Source organism: Hippocampus comes, unplaced genomic scaffold (genome assembly GCF_001891065.2).
Source record: "Hippocampus comes isolate QL1 unplaced genomic scaffold, H_comes_QL1_v1.1 scaffold195, whole genome shotgun sequence".
Classification (NCBI taxonomy): domain Eukaryota; kingdom Metazoa; phylum Chordata; class Actinopteri; order Syngnathiformes; family Syngnathidae; genus Hippocampus; species Hippocampus comes.
In genome coordinates, this window is record NW_017806076.1 from 1,192,056 (window position 1) to 1,212,748 (window position 20,693).

The 20,693-nt window shown below is 44.5% G+C and overlaps 1 protein-coding gene across 2 annotated transcripts in view; it reads right to left on the bottom strand.

Moving 5' to 3' along the window:
• The window catches only part of mctp1a (multiple C2 domains, transmembrane 1a), an 84,744-nt gene that overhangs the window by 21,779 nt on the left and 42,272 nt on the right, over window positions 1-20,693 (bottom strand). For both annotated transcript variants that reach the window (XM_019894635.1, XM_019894634.1), the window contains exons 15-17: window positions 18,096-18,215; window positions 11,902-12,018; window positions 507-563 (exon numbers count right to left, since the gene is read on the bottom strand). In XM_019894635.1, coding sequence (XP_019750194.1) covers window positions 507-563; window positions 11,902-12,018; window positions 18,096-18,215 — 294 coding nt within the window. The remainder of the gene's footprint in view (window positions 1-506; window positions 564-11,901; window positions 12,019-18,095; window positions 18,216-20,693) is intronic.

Consider the following 20,693-nt stretch of genomic DNA (forward strand, 5'->3'; position numbering starts at 1 on the left):
CGTGGCATTTGTTTCGGTAGCCGTTCCTACAGTGTAAACGAGCAGAGGCAGTAAAGCAGCCACCTGTTGTTACCTGATCGTGTCTGGACAAGCCCAGATGCTGTTTTATTGCGACATAAAGGGGCCAGTCAATGGACCTAAATAGCCAACTAAGCACTTTATATGGGTGCATGTTCTCAGGAAGCAGAGCTGAAGCGTGACGGGAGTCATGTAATTCCGCCAACACGTGAAAAGGCGGGGGCGGGGGGCACGAGCGACAGTGGACCAAATTTGACTGGAACAGAAAACACCACAAGTTGAGAAATGTACTGTCAAAAAAAAAGGGTTAAAAGGCCTTTGCATATGTGTTTGTGCCCCGAGCAGAGGAGGAGAAAGTAAAACATTTCTTCCATCTTTCGGGGGTTCCCTGACTACGAGGCAACCTGAAGCTACCCCTCAGGCGGCTTGTGCGTGTTTGTTTGGTGCGTGCATGTGTTGCTGTGCATTCCCCGATGCGGCATAATTACCCTGTCATCTTTGTCAAAATCCTCATCCTCGTCCTCCATCAGATCCTCCATTGCTTGCTAGTAGAAAGAAAAAAAAAGTAAATACAATCAGAGGTATAAATCATTTATGTTGCAGCAAAGGTAATAAACAGTACAGCAGTTTTAGGGAGTCAAATTCATGTTGAGCTGCAACGCTTTTGTCTGGTGACCGTCTTTTAATGAATGTCAGGAGTGAGTGGATGTGTGTGTGTGTGTGTGTGTGTGTGTGTGTGTGTGTGTGTGTGCGTGTGTATGTGTGTGTGTGTGTGTGCGTGCGTCAAGCTTCAAAATGAGTTCCAGTTCATATTTAATTTGAGAAACATTCTATTGCTCAAATATGTTGACGCGTGTGTAAAGGCTCCGGTATAGAATTTCAACGTGCAGAGGATTAACGTGGTTTCATCCCTTCAAATCGCATTGCACAAAAGCATTCACAACCGTTCCCGCAGAGCTTTCTTTCGGTCTTCTGACATCAATGGCCGCGGATGATTTCAATGATCGACATAGGGGCATAAATATTGGGACACTTTGAGGGTTGCCTTTGGATGATTCGATTTGGTGCAATGCGGTGTGACCGTGATTCGATATTTCAGTTGGAGAGGATATGATGCAGTGGGTTTCTTGTTGTCATTTTACAATATCAATTGAATCAAAACCAATTTCTGATTTTTTAAAAAATTCAAACCATTTTTTTTATTCCCCTATGTATTAATCAACATTATTTAATCCTATTTTGTCAGCATCAAGCTATTTCAGTGACCAGTGTACCCCTTTCTTCCTTGAACTGAAGGTTACCAACAATTTATCATCGATGTCAGGCGGATGCCTACTATGTCCAAATTTGGTCCGTTTCACACTTTTTGCACACATTGGAACTGTTGTTCAGGCTCGAATCAAGTTGACTATTTTTACAACCCAAAAAAAAACATTTGACCTCAGTGCAATGTGAACGGCTCAACAAAAATGCCGTGTTTCGGTTTTCCTGAAAAGTGATGGTTGCGCGTGCATGTTCTTCAGTCACCCAACGAAACTGCAATTGTCCCTCTGAAGTCCCGAGACATGAAATGAGAAAGACACAAAAGGAACACAACAAAAACAAGTGGTTGTAAAAAACAAAAAACAAACGGGTTATGAACAGAATCAGAATAGGACACCTTCATTTCACCACTTTTAACGTTGGGTTATTGTGTATCTTGTTATGTTTTGTTTCGGGTCACAAAAATCACACTTAAGTTACCGGCTAATTTTTTAAAAACTTAAACCAAAAAATTTATAATAAATGCATGACACCGTATTGAAAATGAAGGAATGTACGATAACATCTCGATTCTCCAAGCTAGCATAGCAAGCACAAAACTTGCGCTGTGTATGTAATCCTTGCGATGATAAGCAAACCAACAACGACACGAAATGTATTCCAAATAATCTCCATGCATCGATCGCCGCTCGTTTTGCTCTCCACCCCTGCTGTCAATCATTCATCAATCACACATCTCAAATCCAAGCTTGTGCAATTGCCCTCAATTTAGTAAACAAACAAGCGCATGAGCTGCCACCCCCTCTAACCTCATTGTTGTGCCGCATTCAGTGCTGGAAAAGCCGTCAAACCTTTTTGACTGGCCTCATCGCCCCCACATCCCGCTCAACAGCGCGCACACCAGCTTGGAGACATCCACAAAAAAAAAAAAAAAAAATCATGACTTAAAGGGACAATAGCTTTTGTCCTTTTTTGTTTTTCAGTGAAGTAAGTGAGCAAACTATGTGGCAGCTGACATAAGCCTCTTATGTAAATGCCGCTTCCCACACAAACAAAGAGGAGTTCAGAACAGCAAGCGGGTTGAGTCAATAGTGCGCCGTGTACTTGCGTATGCGTGTGTACGTGCTCTATCAATAACTCCCAGTCAGCGGGGCAAGTGTGTGTGTGTGTGTGTGTGTGTGTGTGTGTGTGTGTGTGTATGAATGGCACTCCTTATTGAAACTGTATTGCGGCGGGTAATTCCCACTTCACAGAGATGCCGTCACCGCCCCGACAAATGAGCTTGACTGCTCGCATCCGCGTGGAATAAATTCACGGCTATGTTATATAAGTAGCAGAGGGGGGAAAGTCTTGTTCTCAGCCACGGCAAAAAAAAAAACAAAAATTGTCGAAGAGTTATTGTAATATGAAAGCCTTCTGGCTCCTCAAACAAATGAGCTATAACTGTTTATAAAGTCATCACGGTTCCACCCAAATCCTTTCATCCGTGCCAAAATACAAACATAATGGATTCCTCCACACAGAGGCTTTGGAGGGGCACGCCTGGCACACACTCCAAACTTTAAACAAAGGGAATGAGCGTGAGCGAGCTGGAGAAGCATGACCTAGAGAGACAAGAGAGAGAACGATAGAGTCGTTTGTCTCCTCCCGCGCTCCGCTCTGCTCTGCTCCTTCCATCGCCTCTGGTTACACGGAGACGTCGTGCTCCGCTCTGCTCCGCTCGCTCCTTCCATCGCCTCTGGTTACACGGAGACGTCATGTTTCCCGCGACGAGACGGTGTAAAATTAATAAATAAAAAGGTACGGAACATGTCATCTGCCCTGAAGATTGCCACGGCTAAACGCGCATGCTGAAGGTACTGTCTCACTAAGGGTGGGATATAAATTACCTCTGAATTCCAAACGTCTTTCTCTCTATTTGCCTCACTCCTTCTCTCTTCTCAGACCTGTGTGCTCAATGATATGATTTGGCTGCTTACTCCCCCCTCACCCCCGACCACCCCCCCATTATCATGCTGTTTGAATTACTGTCATTACAGCGGTGGCGGCCTCAAAGCCAAAGCCGTCGACTGGATCGCGGTGAGCTCACATTGCCCGCAGAGCCGCTTCGGTGAATTCAATATAGACAAGAGGTGGAGATTAACATATTCAAAACCGATTGAAATAATACAGGGATGACGCGGGGTGCTCTCACAGATTACACCGTGCCCCGTAAATTCATAAACATGGTGATAATACAGCGCATACACAAAGCCAAATGACATTGAGAGTTTTAAAAAGGCCGCAGAAGTCTGTATAAAACATTGAGTTACAAAAAAACAAAACAAAACCTTTCTTGAATGATTGGATCGGTTCCCTGAAAGTCATTTACTAAATTGCTCAAGTAACATAAATTTAGACCCCAAAGTTACCAATCCAGTCATTTATTTCCAATAGCGCTGGAACTCGGTAAGTTCACAGGTGAGTTTGAGACTTTCCCATTTGACCCGGACAATCAACTAGGGGAAAACGAGTCTTTGAGTCAAGCTAGCTGTCGCAATGATATACATGACGGTAAAACGCCACCAAGGTGCTGCAGGCCAACTTCAAACTAAAATCTTCCAAAAAGTGCCTTTGTTTGCTTTTATTTTGAAGTTGTTCGTGGCCGCGCTTGGATCGTTGGAGCCCAGTATAAAGTTTAAATTGCCATCACATACGCAATGTCATCCTGAAATCATGTTCATGCTAATTAAGGACGCTAAAAAAATAATAGTTACGATGAAACTGTAGAATGTGTCGCCCATTTCAAAGCTTTAGCTCTAGTGGCTGGCAGCTAGCCGATAGCTGAAATTGTAGAATATGTCACCCGTTCCCAGCTTTAGCGCTAGTGGCTGGCAGCTAGCCGATACGCAAGTGCCTCAGACAAGCTGGCAGGAGCCATTGAATTTCTTTTCAAAGGCAATTTAATAAGCAAAAATGACAATTTGATGCTGACATTGGCACAAATTGTATGCTACGCTAAACCAATGTTCATCAATGGGGCTACCGTCCTTATTGGTGTTCCCGTACAGTATAAACAAGGTCCATAAATGCACTGGTGTGGGACATGTTGACCAAACATCATGCAAAACTCATTTAACTCAATTATATAAAAAGATGAACTACTACTAACAGCAAAAATAGTAAAACATTCAAGGGGCCTGTCCGCATTGGAGTGGATAAAAATGTTTCTCGCTTTACATTCACGGCTTTTCACGAGACAGAAGCGCCAGTCGTGTCACTTTGTGATCGAAATTCAACTGGCTTTCACTTCATTTCAACGTCCTTCTTTGAACTGAAACATAGTTAATAAACTCATTGCATGATAAATAATAGACATGATTTGAAAAATGAAAAGAAAATAAGAAATACACATTGTAAACTTGAATAACTTGAATAACACTGGCCAATGGATTTCCTCTCTTGCTTGGGAAAAAAAAAACACTCTTAAGTCTGAGCAGGCAGAGTTCTACTATCTGCCAGCCTAACCTTGCCAATGACAGCCGCGGGGGGAATTGATGCCTGGGCAGACATTCCAGTGAACATGAAGATATACTTTCTCCTTTTTTTTTCTCCGATGCCTCCATCCCTCCCTCCATCTCTCCTCTGCTCTCTCTTTGATACGGTGGGAGGGGGTGGAGGAGGGGGTTTAACCTCTGCAGCTGCCGAGGTTGCTGCGACTTGCTTGCTGGGGGATCTCAAGGCCCTACTTGGGATGCACTGCTCATGAGTGTATGGGCATGCGTGTGTGTCTGTGTGTGCGTAATGCCGACGCCACACTTTCTGCCGATTGAGGGAGGGCTGTGAGTGTGATAAGGGGCTGCTGGCTGGGCTTGGCTGACCCATGCGGGCCCTTCACAAGCTGTCAGAGGCACGGCCCTCAGAGGGGGGGCCCCCCCGCTTCCATCTGCACTGCCCCAGCCAGGGTTACCCAGCAGGGAGCTAGATTGGGGTGAGGCCCTTGTACCACTGGGACTGGAAGATGGGGGGGGTGAAGGATGGGTCCGTATTAATGAAGAGCCGCCTTTATTATTCCAATGAAGAAACGCAATGTAAGCCATCTTTCCTCATTGCTTATTTGCTGACATATTTGCTTATCATTGCTGACAGCGTAATGAGTATTATAGAACCTCATTGCCTATTGTCAGAACAGTTCATGTTGGTGAGATGTCGCCCCTCCCACGAATGAGAAACAGTCACGTTTACCTCAAAATATTTTGGGGAGTCAACCACATCTTTGGGCTATCGAGTACAGTTTAGAATCTCGCCTCTTTTAATGGCACAGACACAGGAATATTCATCTTCGCTCCAGAGGCGGTTTGCATTTGTTTGTCGGGGGAATGCAGCATTAGCGGGACATAGGTGTGAAATTTGATACATCTGTCACACTGGACAATGTCACGTCATCTGATTGTAGGTTGCAGTATCACTGTCATACAAGCACACACGCTGGGTTCTGTGTCAAGGGATGCAGCAAAACTGAGCCGAAACTCTGCATCTGTACTCAGTCTCGTATAGTATTTGTAAAAATGCTACAGCACTACGATAACAATACCATTTTACCAGTTGTTTTTTCTTCTTTTTTTTTTTTTTTTAACAAAACTTGTCTTTTTATGAATTATAGAAAGCCGCATGTCAAGAAAAAGGGATACGAAATGTTGAATGTTGAATTCTCTGTTGCAATTAAAACTGTTTTGCTAATGAAGATGTCACACTAACAGTGGCAAACTGAACTGAGCTGTTCAGCTCGGCTTTCTTGATCATATATTCTTGATACGTTTTGTCAATGGTGGAATTGACAGCTAGTGCACACTTGTTAGACTGCAGAAACTTTCTGGAGGCTGGAGCCCAACATCTAAAGTAAAAAAAAAAAAAACTACAACAGGCTTGCTGCAGCGTCAAAACAACAACCAGAAGTGAGGCAGACACCGGGAGCTGCCGTTTGCAAAGAGCACAGGTAGTCACAAAGGTTCACGGTGATGAAGGGAGTCAGACAAATGGGTGGAAATGAAGAGAACGTAACACGCAGGCGTGATGAAACAGGAGGCCGGGAGGATTCGGCAGTGGCGTTCCTGATGCTCCCGGTGCTCCCGTCCCGCTTCAAACTCTGCTCGTCGCCTGTCTTTCTGCCTGCCATCCCTCTCTGCCGGGTTTAGCAGAGCGAGAGCGAGCACAGATGAACGTTGTGGTGCCGGGGGTGGCACCGGGGAAATCAGTGGGGCACAGGCGCTCCTAGTTAAAAGTGACATGACCTTTTGATTTTGTCACCTGTCACCAAACGCCATGTCTGACTCTGCGCTGAGGAGCGCCTGCCATCCGCCGCCGCGTTCCTCCTCTTCTACCTCTGTCGCCCCATCTCTCCCAATGCCTCTTTTCCTGTCTCCTGCTCCCACTCCATCCTGGTTTTCGACAATCATTTACTTTTCAGACTTGCCGTTTCTATCGGGTAACGTGGCGGTGTGACTTTCTGGCGGTCTAATAGGCTGTTTCCTCTTTTTCCTCCCAGCTTTCTTATAATATTTACTTCCTGTACCTGTGTTGTGCAGGGCTCTTAATGAGGGCAGATGTCACGGCGCGGTGTGTTTAAAGGCACTGAGTTTTTTTTTTTTTTTCTGGGAAGATGGCTCGGGGTGAAAATAGATGAGATAAAAATGGCTATGAAGTCTTGTTCTCGAATGATACAAAGCTATACATTATTACTGACTTCCAAATGAGCAATGCGCCGCTGTCACACCGACTGCTTCACAGTCAAGAAAGTCAATACTAAACTTGTGCAAGTGAGGCATGCGTGGATTAGATGCGCATTTCAGTCGAATCTCCAAAGTTCAACACAATCTGTTGTGCACTTTTAATTTGTTCCACAATCAAATTGGCCCATCTTGAAAACTTGATTCACTGTACAGGCAATGTTGAAGCATATCGCATTCGTTATTGTTTATAAATGTGTTCAGTGAATAATAAAACGGAATAAAATAATAAAACCCTTTGCTTACATCCAACAGACATAAATGGAGAGCGACTAAATATTTTTTTGTAGAGCGATACTGACAATTGGTCGCATACTTTTTTTAGATTTTGCTGGAATAAGTACATCCCACTGTCAGCGATAGAAAACTGGTGTAAATCAATCAAGCTGGAGTGACACTGCAAGGTTGAAGTGCCACAATTCAGTTCTGTGCCATAGTGGTGTAAAGAAAAAAAAATGGATAACCGAAGATGTGAATCAAGTCTCTTCTAAATTTGCATAACAATCCGGTATGTATCCACTGCGGACCTGACATCATTGCAATACTTCAATGAGCAACGTATGTCTCTCCATCCAACCAAACAACGTATATAAAAACATTCCAGTCACACAGGTACATGTCATTAGAAATATGACGTTGCAACGCCGCAGTGTTTACATACAGTACTGTATTCTGCATGTTGTGTTTTACAATAACACTTAACAATATTAATAATTTCATATACACCTGTGGCTAAAAAGCAAAGCATGGAGAGTCTCTGTCGTGTGGTAACCATGGCAACAAGCCTTTCTTATAGATTCTCTCCTTGATTTTTCGCCAGTTTGCTCTCTGCATAAAAGACACACAGTAGCGAGGACGATCCGCTTCTTCCTTGACAGCTGATTATTTGTGACAAAATATGATGCAGGACAGTTATATGCGACGCCTTAAAAAAATGTTTTCGACAACACCAGGGGTTGCAGTTTTTCCATTGCACTGTGATGGTTAGGTGTGCAAGGGACGACGATCACCTGGTGTGCGACCGTGAGTCATCGATTGCATGGTTCACTTGTTGTGTAGTGGGCCTTAAAATGTAAAAGGAAATGGACACTGGATAAAATTGGAATAGGACACTTGGACCATACAGCGTGAGCCTTTTCCAGCCTCAGGCCCCAGTGAGGCCAGATGTCTCGTGTGACCGTGAAGTTGTTTCATTTTAAGTTTATTTATTGATTTGAAGCATTCGACTTGTGATCTCGGCGGCGATTAAAGACACGTGACTGTTGTGTGGAAATTGGAGCTAACTTTCAATGTATGCTGTTAAGCAGACGGTTGTCTAAAACTGCAAAGTACCTTCTGGCCATTTAGCTCTTCTCCTGTGTAATGGGTTTCCAGATTCAATGGTTGAATCCAAGCAATGGTGTGTAGCGTCGGATAAAGAGGAAAGTCCTCCAGTGTGACGAGACCTAATTGCCCGTCATCTTGTGGTGGAAAGAGACATGAGCGTCTTCGCTAGGTGCCCTCTACGAATGTCTGCACAGCAATTAACACATTGATAGCATCTGCGACTGGCATCTAGAGGCCAACGGAACGTCTTGGAGGGATTTCTGCTGGGGATGAGCGTCGGCCGAAAGGATGTCGTGCACGTTCATGCAAGCAGCCACAAATACGGAGAGCGAAATGCGCTCTCTGCAATAAAGGTTGAGACCTTTAGCCACTACAACTACATTGAGAGGAGATGTGGAAATTTGTGTACGGAAACATTCGTGAGGGCTTAGCCAACAATCTCCAATGCAGTTCGTCTCAAGGGGAACAGACCTACGAGGGGCTGGAAAATCCTTGAGAACCAGTTCCAAACCAATCATCGACGTTGCTTTGTCTACCGGGGCACAAAAAGGTGGCATGGCATGATGGCTACTTGAATGTTGAATGTTTAACGGACTCTTATTCTTGTGTGCCGCTACTATTGCACTGTGCTGCCATAGAACTGGATTTCCTCCACTTGAAATGTGACATTCGGACACTGACCGCATTGCAGGTTGTCTTCTTGTTGAGCAAAACGAGCCTACTGGCAATTTGCGGTACTACAAGGGGAATGGAATGTAAACTTTGAACCAGTGCGGGTTTCCAAAAATTATACAGGAAGTTGAGGGGAAGGTCGATTAAGAGGCTCTTCCACCTTGCAGCTACAGGGGACACACGCATCCAGAGAGGTAAAAAGGTCTCCTCTCCTTTCGTTTCGTTGTTTGTTTTGAGAGGTCATGTTTTGGCAAGACGTGCAAGTCAAGTAACAGTGTTGAAGAGTCAGGATCCATAGGTCAGAGTGCTACATGATAAGAGAAGAGGTCAGCGACCTTGCTTGGTCGCGTCACCTCTTTTAATCGCTGTTCCGAGGGTGCTGCAACTGCTTAGCAGGTACCGGTCAAGGTTGGGGCGAGGGTAAGGAGTGCTGATCCGAGATCTGTTTGCAAGGCGGGCATGTAAGCACACAACGGGCGGTGACCCTGAGTGGTGAATTGCAGCATGCAGAGAAGGCTCATTATTTGTTTCTCGGCAGGCCGCGTTGTGGCGTGAAATGGGAGAAGGGGTCCTCACATTGAACCCATCGCATGAATCAAGGCCCTTCAACTGATTAGGAAGTCTGGATGCGAGTCTATACGATTTTGTTGTTGTTGTTGTTGTCTGTTTTCGTTTGTGCTTTCACTCTCGGTGAGTTTAACACACATTGCCTTGGCATCACCGTCACCCCGCACTTTTGGAAAACCACAGCGCTCCGGTTGCTGACCCGATAGCTGGGCTCCGCGCAATCACTCGGTTTGTTCTGTCAAGTAATTAAAGCGCTTCTTTCCTTTTCTATTTGTTTGTTGTCTCTGTCAAATATAGAAGGGGAGCCGTGCCTTCGGCTTGATGCAGAGGAAACCGCACACGCCGTCGACTCTCGCTGTAGTGTCTGAGAACAAACAGGGACAAGGCTCGCGGGACACGCGTGTGCTATGTGCGTGTGAACACGTAAGAATCATGAGAGGCGGCTCCGGTATTGTGCATTACATTTACTCTGCAGCAAAGCACAATTTAAGAGAGCGATTCATCTGGCTCGAATTTGATAATGACGCAGAAGCTATCGGCGCACCGTTTGCTCACATTCAACACAATGACGTCTCATATTGGTTGAGTACAGTCGATTCAATTTCCCCATCGATACCTCACGGATGTGTTTCTACGGCGCTCAGCGGAGTCTGCACAAAGGGATTACAATTGTACAGATGCGGGAGTTGAATGCAATTAAAAGCAAAAGAAAAAAAAAGAAATTCCAAATCATTTAAGAAGTGAACGGGAATTAATTGCGGCCCTAAGAGGCACTCACCTCACTACAACAGTATCCACATGTTTTAGTTTTCCAACCAATTGCCGTGACACTTGAGGCGCAATCGTCCCTTTGAAAGAGGAGAGAAAAGCCATTCGGCATGGAGTGGGAGTTGCACGCACTTACTCGTGCGTGAAGTAAGTGGAAAACGTACAAGAATGTATAACCTCTGTTGTCTCCTTTTAATTATGAAGTGCGTGGAAGAGGACTATCATGAGAGCGGGATGAATGGCTGGGAAGGTAGAGAGAACAAATCATCACGCAGGGTTTTGGCTGGAGGGATGCGAGGGAGATGTAGTTTTGTTTTGTTTTGGGCTTTTTTTTTTTGTCAAGCAATGTCGCCATCTACAGGCGAGTAGAAATTCTTCTCTCAAATCCAAGCGTCATTCACAGTTGGAGAGCTGATTTTGTTCAACCGAGAGAGGTTGTCAACTAAATGATGCAGCATAAACTAATACAAATGGATCACATAGAATACTCACCCGGGTTGAATTCTGTTTTGCTTCACCTACAGGGTACAAGCAAATAAGACGACTACGAGACGACTGGAGTTCTGACACACATGGCGTGAAATTCTCAAGTGTGTGTTTTGTACATTTTTTTTTTCATAATGGCTTCATTGTGGCGAAGTGATGCAACGAGAGTTTATTCATCACAATTAAAAAAGTGCAAAATTGGTTTTGAATCCCATCCATCCGAAATGATCTTTAAAAGGGGGGAATAAATGCTGTTAAACTGGCGAGACAGACGGCCGGTGACCATCCAGTCTGCTCGTTGGCTATTTCCAAGTTTGACTCGGAGAAGACACTTATTAAAATTAATCACGTCATTGTTCACGCTCACGCCGCAAGTCCTGCTCTCGCTTTTCACTCACTAGCTCCGCTCCCGAAATGTGCCGGGCCATGATTAAAACATGTCCGTTTCCCATGACATTGCGTTGACATTATTTAATTGGTAGAAGAGATCAAAATAAATGAATGAAATAAATAAACCACCAGGTAAGTGGCGTAACGTGGCTGAATGTGTCTGCCCATTATTTCTTCCCTTTCTTTGCCTCAAAGATGGCAAAATGAGGAACGTGAGATTGCACAGAGGGATTTTTTTTTATCCCCCCGACCCCCTCCCCCTCCACGTCCGAAAATAATACGCACATTCATTTCTACATTTGCATACATTTTACGGCTGTATTTTAATCCAAAAATGAGGTTTTAAAAGCGCGGGTAGCATGTTCCTCGTCATTGTTTCTATTCAAGCGTTGCCTTTTGGGTTATCTCAGCATCCGTACCGGGTAGACTCAGTTGCACAGTAGCTAAGTATGATTTAAGTATATCTAATCTTGTAGAATTATACTTAAATGTGATCATATTGTGGAAGAGACAAGAGCGCCGTGTCCCCATAAAATAATGGCGCCACAGTTTTAACGGTGCATTGTGTGCCCTTGCAAAGAGGCTTTTACAGTGGAATGAAAGAAAGGCGGAGGGATATCGGCCAGCTTCCAGAGGCCACACTCACCACATCTTGTCTCGTATCCTTGCCCGACGTGATGAGAATGTAGTTCCAGGCCAAGGGCAGCAACAAAGCCAGCGGAATCATATAGAGTTCAAAGTTCCACACGAGGACGACAAAGAGCTGGAATGAAAAAGAAAAGACAAAAAGTACGCGATTTACTCAATGCGAACAAAAGTGGCCGGGAATGTTTACGTCGGAGCCCTCGTGAGACCGTCGCGTGAGAATGCGTGTCGGCCATATGTGTGATTAGAGACGCTGCGCATTCATATGCAGAATCATAACCTCGGCGGAGCAAAGCGTAAAAAATAAGACGGCGCCGGTAACAAAGGTGCGAGCCGGCTGGCACTGAGCCCGGGTTCAACACCCTGACCCTCAGGGCTCTGCTTAGGCCTCGAGCAGAGGAAAGACGATATAAGGAGGATGAGCCTCGAGCCGTCAAGAGTCTCGTCCCCTCATGCCAATCATCCCGGGGGAGGCCGAGGTCATTGATGGTTTCTGAGCCTTCCCCGCGAAAGCCCGGCGTCTGACCTCACGCCGGCCACACCCTGAGTCCCTAACCCTGTCACTCCAAGCCGCAATACCCCATCCAAGACTTGTAAGGCTCGCCTGTGCACCCAGCTGCCAAAACCACAACCTCTGTGCCTCCCCTCTCATCACCAAACAAGGAAGGCACTCTCTGAATATTAACCTTTGATTCAAAAAAAAAAAAAAAAAAAAACAGCATTCTGCCCGATGACAAGCCTTCTTAGTCTCTGTGGGAAAGAGAAATCGCTAATGACGCAGGCTGGTTATTTTACACTGGCATTGTGTTGCCGGTAAGAGTGAAAGAAGCCGATGTTTGAGCTCATGCAAATGGAATATGTTGTGGGGAAAAAAAAAAACACCTAAATTTGCAAAAATTAAATGCTGAAAAGGTTGATATATTGTACATGTATTTTAAAAGTGTTTCGAGGACATATGGTGCACAATTTTCCACATGCAGACTCAACAATCTAAAATGCGATACATAAATATACAGTTGCCAAATATTGCACTGAGGCTCTCTTTTTCTCCTTGCACTCCTTGTGTTTCACGACGATCCGTTTTGTCTGCTTAAAAACGAAAGTTTCCCCATTGTTGGACTCATAAAGGCCCATTGTACTCTCAAAAAGAGAGCATGTGCATGTGGTTCTGTTAAAATATAGGCAAAACACAGACACATTCATCGCTCAGCCGTCAGTATAGAAATTTCTTTGCACCCACCCACACAAACACAAGCATCGCGCCATCTGAAAACAAAAAAAAAATCTTTTGTCTTCTTTATCACAGAAAAGTTTGGAAACTCATAACCATAAAGTTTTGCATGGGGGGGAGGGGGGGGGGACCTTAAACTGAATGTGAAATTAAGCCAAAACAAACCAAGCATGAATTAAAGATAACAGCTTTCAAACAAATGGCCACAATGGATGTATTTTTCATCTAAATAAATAAAATTGCTGGTCAAATAAACAATACGGTCTCCCAAAAGGAACAACTTTTCGGTCTCTTTTGGAACCAACTTCGTGTGCGTATGCACCAACCTGGGATAGTATAATTCCTAAAAAAATCCAAATGAAATTGCAATAATTAATGTGTGTTTCACTTAAAAGCGACGGGACCACATCCCACTCCTCATAAATAACACACAAAAGTTCTTTGTCAGTGCAGCTCACAGCAATGCACCCTAACTCATCCGAACATTCTAAAATTATCCAACTTCCTCGAAAACCATCAAGACTCCAAACGTGCACGATCAGTAACATTAATTAAAACATGTCTAATGACTAACTGTGCAAATGAGATGCCGACAAGCGTTTGCTTTAAAAAAAAAAAAAAGGCAAAGGAGTTCTGTTGTTCTTTTAAACGTGTTCCAGTAGAAGCTATAAATAACCACACAATTACAATAATTTTTTTGTTCATGTTCTAAATACAAAGTAAATAACAACAACAGGAAATAGTACTGGCATCACATTGCCTGAACAGAAATATACTACGCAATTATGTGAACGTTCACTGTTGGAATCACACACACTGCACCTTACTGTCCTGATGTTTGCCTCACATCTTGAAACCATCTTTCATATATTTAAAAAAATAAAATAAAATCTTCCCTGAAGGCTCTTAACCTGTGGCCGCACTCTCATTTCTCTTCCATTTGGCTATCGTCGCTGAGGGCAACATTGTGACAGGCAGCTGGAAGAACCACCCGGCACCCGGGCTCAGAAGCGGACGGCCCTGCCCCGTCTCCGTGCCCCGCGGCTGGTTAACAGTGGCCCTGCGGTGCCGAGGACCTTTCCTGCGAGACTGGTCCATCACAGCCCCCCCATCGCTCCCTACGCTACATTGCAAGCTCTTTGCCTGGGGATGAGGGAGTGGGACGGAGCCTGCTGTGGATGTCAGTGACCACAAAAAGGCAGAGGGAAAACAAAAACAACCGAAAACAGGACAATCAGGCAGAGGGTAAATGCAAAGTGAGGCTGGAGATATCTTGGATGGGAGTCATTGGAAGATGACGCTTATTTTGAAGCCATCTCTGATGGTCTATCGAGATAACATGCACCTAAGACAAGATTTAACCTCCCTGATGGGAAAACATTTTGTATTAATAGTGAATACAAATATTTAAATATACATGCAGTTTGTGTCTTTATACACAATATTAAATGTTTGAAGAAAATGCATATTTTTCTGTTGTATGTTTTAGTGTGCATTATAAACAAAATGGCCTTGCCAATTTTTCTGGTGCCTCCAAAATAAATTTTTAAAAAAGGTCATTTATTGATTCAACTACAATTTCCCCAAAAGTTATCTGCAGCCAGTATGGCATTTAATTGTGTTCTACGGTGAATAATGAAAATGAGAAAATAAACTGAATATGATTAATAATTAGCTGAATAACCATAAACCATTGTGGTGTATTTTTAAGATGTGCTTTACGAGCAATTTTAAATAGTACAAATTATTATTAGTAAATTTACATTTGGGGTGAACAATAAATGAAATTACGAAGAAGAAGAAGGCTAAGAAGCCATAGCAAAACATGCTAAAAGCAAAGTCATCATGGGATCATTTTGGCTGGAATTACATTCGGCAAAAATCAATAATCTAATTGCTTCTGACAATCCCTGCAGTTGGATTCCGCAAGTCTTTGATGCGTGGTTCAACATTAAGAAAATCCCCTGAACACAAAAGGATGTCAACAACATGGAAAAGTCCAAATGTTTTATTCAAGCAGTCGGTGCTCATGGAGAGCTGGAGCCCGGCATTATTTGTTTCAAAACACAGCCCGCGTCCTTGCGGCTCGGAGCCGCGGCACTGTGGGAGGGTAATATTCAGTACTTTGGCTTACATTAACCACACACCAGGCAAACTTTTCCCCTGTTCTGTCTCAGTGGAGTGAAACCGAAGTTTGGATTTCAGAGGTCGCCTTTATCTCTCTTACATCATTTTCCATGCTGGCACTAAGTGTTGCCAGATAGCAAGCACAAGTCCTGTTAAGTTTGATGTAACCGGAGAGAGAGAAAGATAGGAGGGGGGACTGTGTCCTGCTTTGGACCAGACCTCCGCGAGCATGATTGATGGGGCTAGACTGCCCCCTGCTGTACGCCTGTAGAATGCACCAGCGATCGCTGTGCTCTTTGTCCAAAAGCAAGCCGGATAGATGCTCTGTATGAACTGATCGGCCATTTAGTTTCTTCAAGAAAAATCCGATGACACTTGTACAGTTTATCTGCCGCGTTCTTCTCCCTCGTGAGTCTCTTTCTCTGGCGATTCAACTCTGACTTGATATTCGGTGTTTGCCCCCGACGCTATTTTTCAACTATGAAATGACGAGAGCAGTAAGATGTTCAAGTCAATCGTTCAAAGTTGTCCCTTGCTGTGGGCAAAGACGAAGCCCCGATGCTTAAAAGTTTTAAAAGTTAAGACAGCCCCTTTGAAGAGGAGTCAAAGGAGCAATTTAAAGAGACCTCGAGTCGGGTGTCGTGTGCCACTGACTTCTCTTGTGTGTGTGTGTGTGTGTGTGTGTGTGTGTGTGTGTGTGTGTGTGTGTGTGTGTGTGTGTGTGTGTATCACACTCCAAGACATGTGCATACACACATCAATAAATGCTTCTGTACCTGTCTTTGCTTTTTTGGATTTTTTTTTTTTTAATTTCAGCAGCCTGAATTTTTATCTAAATGCAAAGCAGGTGATAGGTGCTCCACTTTCCTCTCAAAGTAGCTCCCTTGTCTGGGCTCTCTCCCTGATAAGAGTCCACCTACTTTGCCTGACATAAAAGCGCCCAGTATCATTTCCCCTGCCTCCCCCGGCTCACCGCCCGCCCTCACCCTTCGCCGAGCCTCACAAAGCTGCCTCTATTTGCCTCCCATTCGAAGCCCAATTGGAGATAAAGTTACGGTAAATGTGTTTGGAGGAAGAGCCGCTGAGGCCGTTGCTCCCCGGGGGCATTAACGGCCTTGTCTTGCTGAGGCCGCGAGGAGACCTGGTGGCAGCACGTGAACAGAACCCAACTCGGTTGTGGCACCAGATTTTTTGGGGGAGAGCCGGGGGTGGAGGTAAAGAGAAGCACGGATGGCTAGATGGACGCAGCGATAGGAAGACACACCTTGCAGGTGTGGAAAGTGGAAAAGAGGGAGACAAGTGTCATCCCGGCACACAAAAAGACACCTGCCATCCTGCGGGACAGGAGGTGACGGCGGGCCGCTCCACGGCGCCAATGCCTCGGGCGAAGCTGCCGCGGTGGCTGTTTTCACCCTCGGGATGGGTGGGAGACGGAACCGTGGGCGTGAGAGAGCAACGCTGCATGTGAGACGATGCCATCTCTGCCTTGCATGTGCACACCGTGCCAATGGAAAGGCCAAATCTGGCGGGGAAAAACGCAGCCCGTTTCTGCGGAATGAATGTGATACGGCAGCGTCTTGAATACAACGGCCGCCGTTGGAAAAACTGCAAATCAACCAACACGCCGCTTTTCCCTCCTCGAGGCTCCCTTACGTGAGTTATAGCGCACACTTAAACGTTTAGGAGCTGCCACTATGCCACCTCTGCAAGCGAGCGAGCGCCATTCTGAAAAGTTAAGTGCAACATCTGTCCAGAAAGACAGGAACGCACACCCGTGCGAACACACACACACACACACACACACACACACACACACACACACACACACACACACACACACGTGACCGTAATCACACACAGACGTGCACCTTCACAAACGCACCACCTTGGCCAGATGGCCCCCCATAAAAAGCCACTTAAAGAGATGAGCGAAGTGATTAAGAGGCCTCTGGAAGTGAGGGAGGAATGAGAGAGTGATGAAGAAATGGAGGAAGGGGGGGCGCAGAAGGGGGGGTACCTGTGTAAAGGAGAGAGGTCCTAAACACTGATGCTTTTAGCTAAGTGCACACTCCTACGCCAACACACACACACACACACACACACACACACACACACACACACACACACACACACACACACACACACACACACACACACGCACACACGAGTGGGAGGGGGAACGAAGAAGAGAAAAATGATAAACTATAAAACATATTGTCCTTGGCCTAGATACTTGTTTTATTGCCTTGAAATACTCCATTTAAGCATGTACAAGAAGAATACATTGTTACTCCGAACTGAATGAACTTTATGCACGCTCTGTCTTGTGAATGGGACTCCCAAGGATGTCCCCCTTCTCAATGCTGCACCTTCAAACTTTTCTGACCTTGTTTTCGACATTAATTCATTTTTGGCACTTCCCTTTCAATTTCTTAAAGGCACGGCGCAAGGACAAGTGCAGTCTTACTGGAGCGGAAATGTGCCACTTGAGCGCAGGCACGCATGCACGCGCGCGCGCACACACACACACATACACACACAGCCGGGGAAATTGTTAAGTGATCAATACGTTGTCTCGTCTGACCGGTGTGATGGCCGTGTGAGCTGTGCTGCCTACCCAGACTACACTTCTACGTTATTACTTTCATCACAATAAAATACATCAATAATGCAGGCTGGAACAAGAATGGTGCCTTCCAAGCGGTTATCCAATTATGCACTTATTGCTGCTCGAATCAGAACGACTGTTAATTAATCGGCTATGACTGTATCGACCCAGCAGGCTTGACATTTGTGTGACTTATCGTGTCCCCGCATTTGAAGCGACGTCTACACACCACAAACGCGCAGATGCTCCTCTGCGGAGATTCCCATTCGAAGCAGCTGTTGATGTAATAGCCGGTGTTGATGAGGAACATGATGCAGCGCCTCACTCTGTTGAAGTTGCGCAACAGCAGCTGCAAAGCAGATGGGACACAAGAATGGAAGATGAACATAGAAGGTCAATTGTGAATAAGGATCAGTAAAGGGGGTTTAATTATACGCGTTATCATTGATGTCAGTGATGGCGATTGAAGAGTCCATGTGAAAATTTCATCTTGTCAAGATGATATTTGGGAAGTGTACTTTTCTGATAATTTGCAGCCCTGTGACGGTTTTTATGCTATCGCGTAGGTATGAGTCAGCATGATCAACTCTGCTCAGCTCCTAATAAGAGAAATTTAAACCCTGCCGTATCTCATTTTGCTGTCACTTTGCAAAATTAAGTATCGCGTCATTTTAGTTGGTGATTTGTAGCTTTGACCTGACTTCAAAAATAAAGCGCTGTAGACCAGTTGAGAATATGATGCCGCGCTAGTTCTGGACTAAGCTCAGTACGGTAGAGAAAACAAGCCTTATTGATGACTAAATTGTTATTTGAGTTCATTCTTGTTGTTGTAGCTCTGGAATCGCATCAACATTTGTGGTCAAAGACGACAAAAACTCGTCCTAACTGGAGTCGTCCCCTGGGTGGTAGCCCATCGAGGAAACAGCATCGTATAGCTGCCACATACTTCCAATCACCCAATCAGGTCATCACCAGGAGGAAATGTTCCCAGAGGAGAAAAAGAGGAAAAGGCGAATTCTAGGCCATTATTTTACAAGGTACACATGTGCAATGCAAAAATATAACAACAAAAAAATATAAAAAGACCTGTCTATAAAAGTGTGTGCATCTCATTTTGTGGCTTCATTGTTACAAAATGAGGAGGATCATGGATTCTCGAAATAAAAATTAAAAAATAAAAATCCCATGCTATAATACTGCCGTAAATGTGAAGCAACAAACAAAGACAAAAATCATTTTCCACGTTGATCAAACTTATGCCATATTTGGGTTATGATATTTAACTCTAGTCATATAAACCCTAAAGATGCAAATAGTCGCCATGGTAATTTTTCAGAATCATTCATTTCGAAATAAGATGGTGCATAATTTCCTACATTTCTTATTCATTTACTTAGTTATTTTCTGGTAGTTAACCAAAGGAAATATCCAATGGCAACTTTTCTGCATCGGTTGTTGAAAGGTTGAAAATGCAACGCGGTAGAAAAACACCTTCCATCCAAAGTGGTTAAGTCATCACTTAGAACGTCTCTGACAGCTACTTTTCTTCCGACTAATCAGCAAGCAACAGGAGGGGTGTGCTGGCACCAAACAGCCCTCGCGGCCTCAAGGGGCGAGCCTTCCAAAGCAGCCAGTGACATCATCATCGTGAGACGCTGACATGGGTCATCTTTATGAGTCAGAGGTGAGATTGAGATTCTGCCACTTGGGGGGTGCGAGGGGAGAAGAGCGGGCCGGTGCAAAGGAGACGACATAGGAGGGGGAGAAAAAAAAAACAAAAAAAAACGGATCGAGAGTTGAAACAAGGGCGGTATGGGAGGCGTCTGTGTGCGCCGCACTGTGTTGGCTAGTGATGTGTGTGGCAGGGCATGGCGCAGCATTGACTACTAAGCCCAAACGGTCACTCATATGACATGTGTGATGTGGGCCGGCCCCAGCTATTCAGCCCTTTGTGCCGCTGCCACACTGAGCGGCGTGACAATGAAGTGCAAAGCAGCAGTGGCAAAAAAAAAAAAAAAAAGGGCCATCTATAAGGACGGCCAATCTACTTATGCACCCGGCAGTTGACAGCTTGACATTTCTATTCACCCAGTCGGGGTGGATGCGAGGCGGCTGACAGATGAGAGAAGGGAGAGAGGAGAGAAGAAACAAAAATGAAACGCTGTTTTCCCCTCTTCAATCACCTTGTTTTATCTTGCCCACACAGTTGTCGGGGCTTTACGAGATGCCGCTCGGCCGGCTCGCTGGTTAGCACGTATGACGGCGGGGCAGGACGTGGGGTACGCTGTGGTTTTTTTTTTTTCCCCAACTCTAAATCTGAGAATACAAATGCGCATTGGATCATCTCGGGCAACTTTATTTTTTATGTTGTTGCTTTAATGTACTGAAACTCCTCTTTGAGTAACAGGGATATGTTTTTGGTATAGCATTAGCAAATACATGAAATACAGCCACGTGGCATTTACAGTGATACAACCAAAAATAATAATAATAATAATAATAATAATAATAATAATGTTTAAAAAAGCTTTTAGATAAGAGAAACAAAATTAAAAAAGCTTTTAGATAACAGAAACAAAAGGTTAAACTGAGTTTTGGGCTTTACTTGGACTGCAAGTGGAAGAGTTCAAAATTTTCTGAGGAAGTAATGTGTTAAGGATTACAGGACTGAGTAAAGTGTACATTGAAGGTGAATTTCTTCTTGTTTTGTTTCTTTCTTTCTTTTTTTTTAAATAAATTACTGTTGGTGTGAGGAATAACAGAGTTACAATCGAATTTTTTTTCAAAGGACTTGAAGTCGCACATTTCATGATCAAGTCCAATTGTA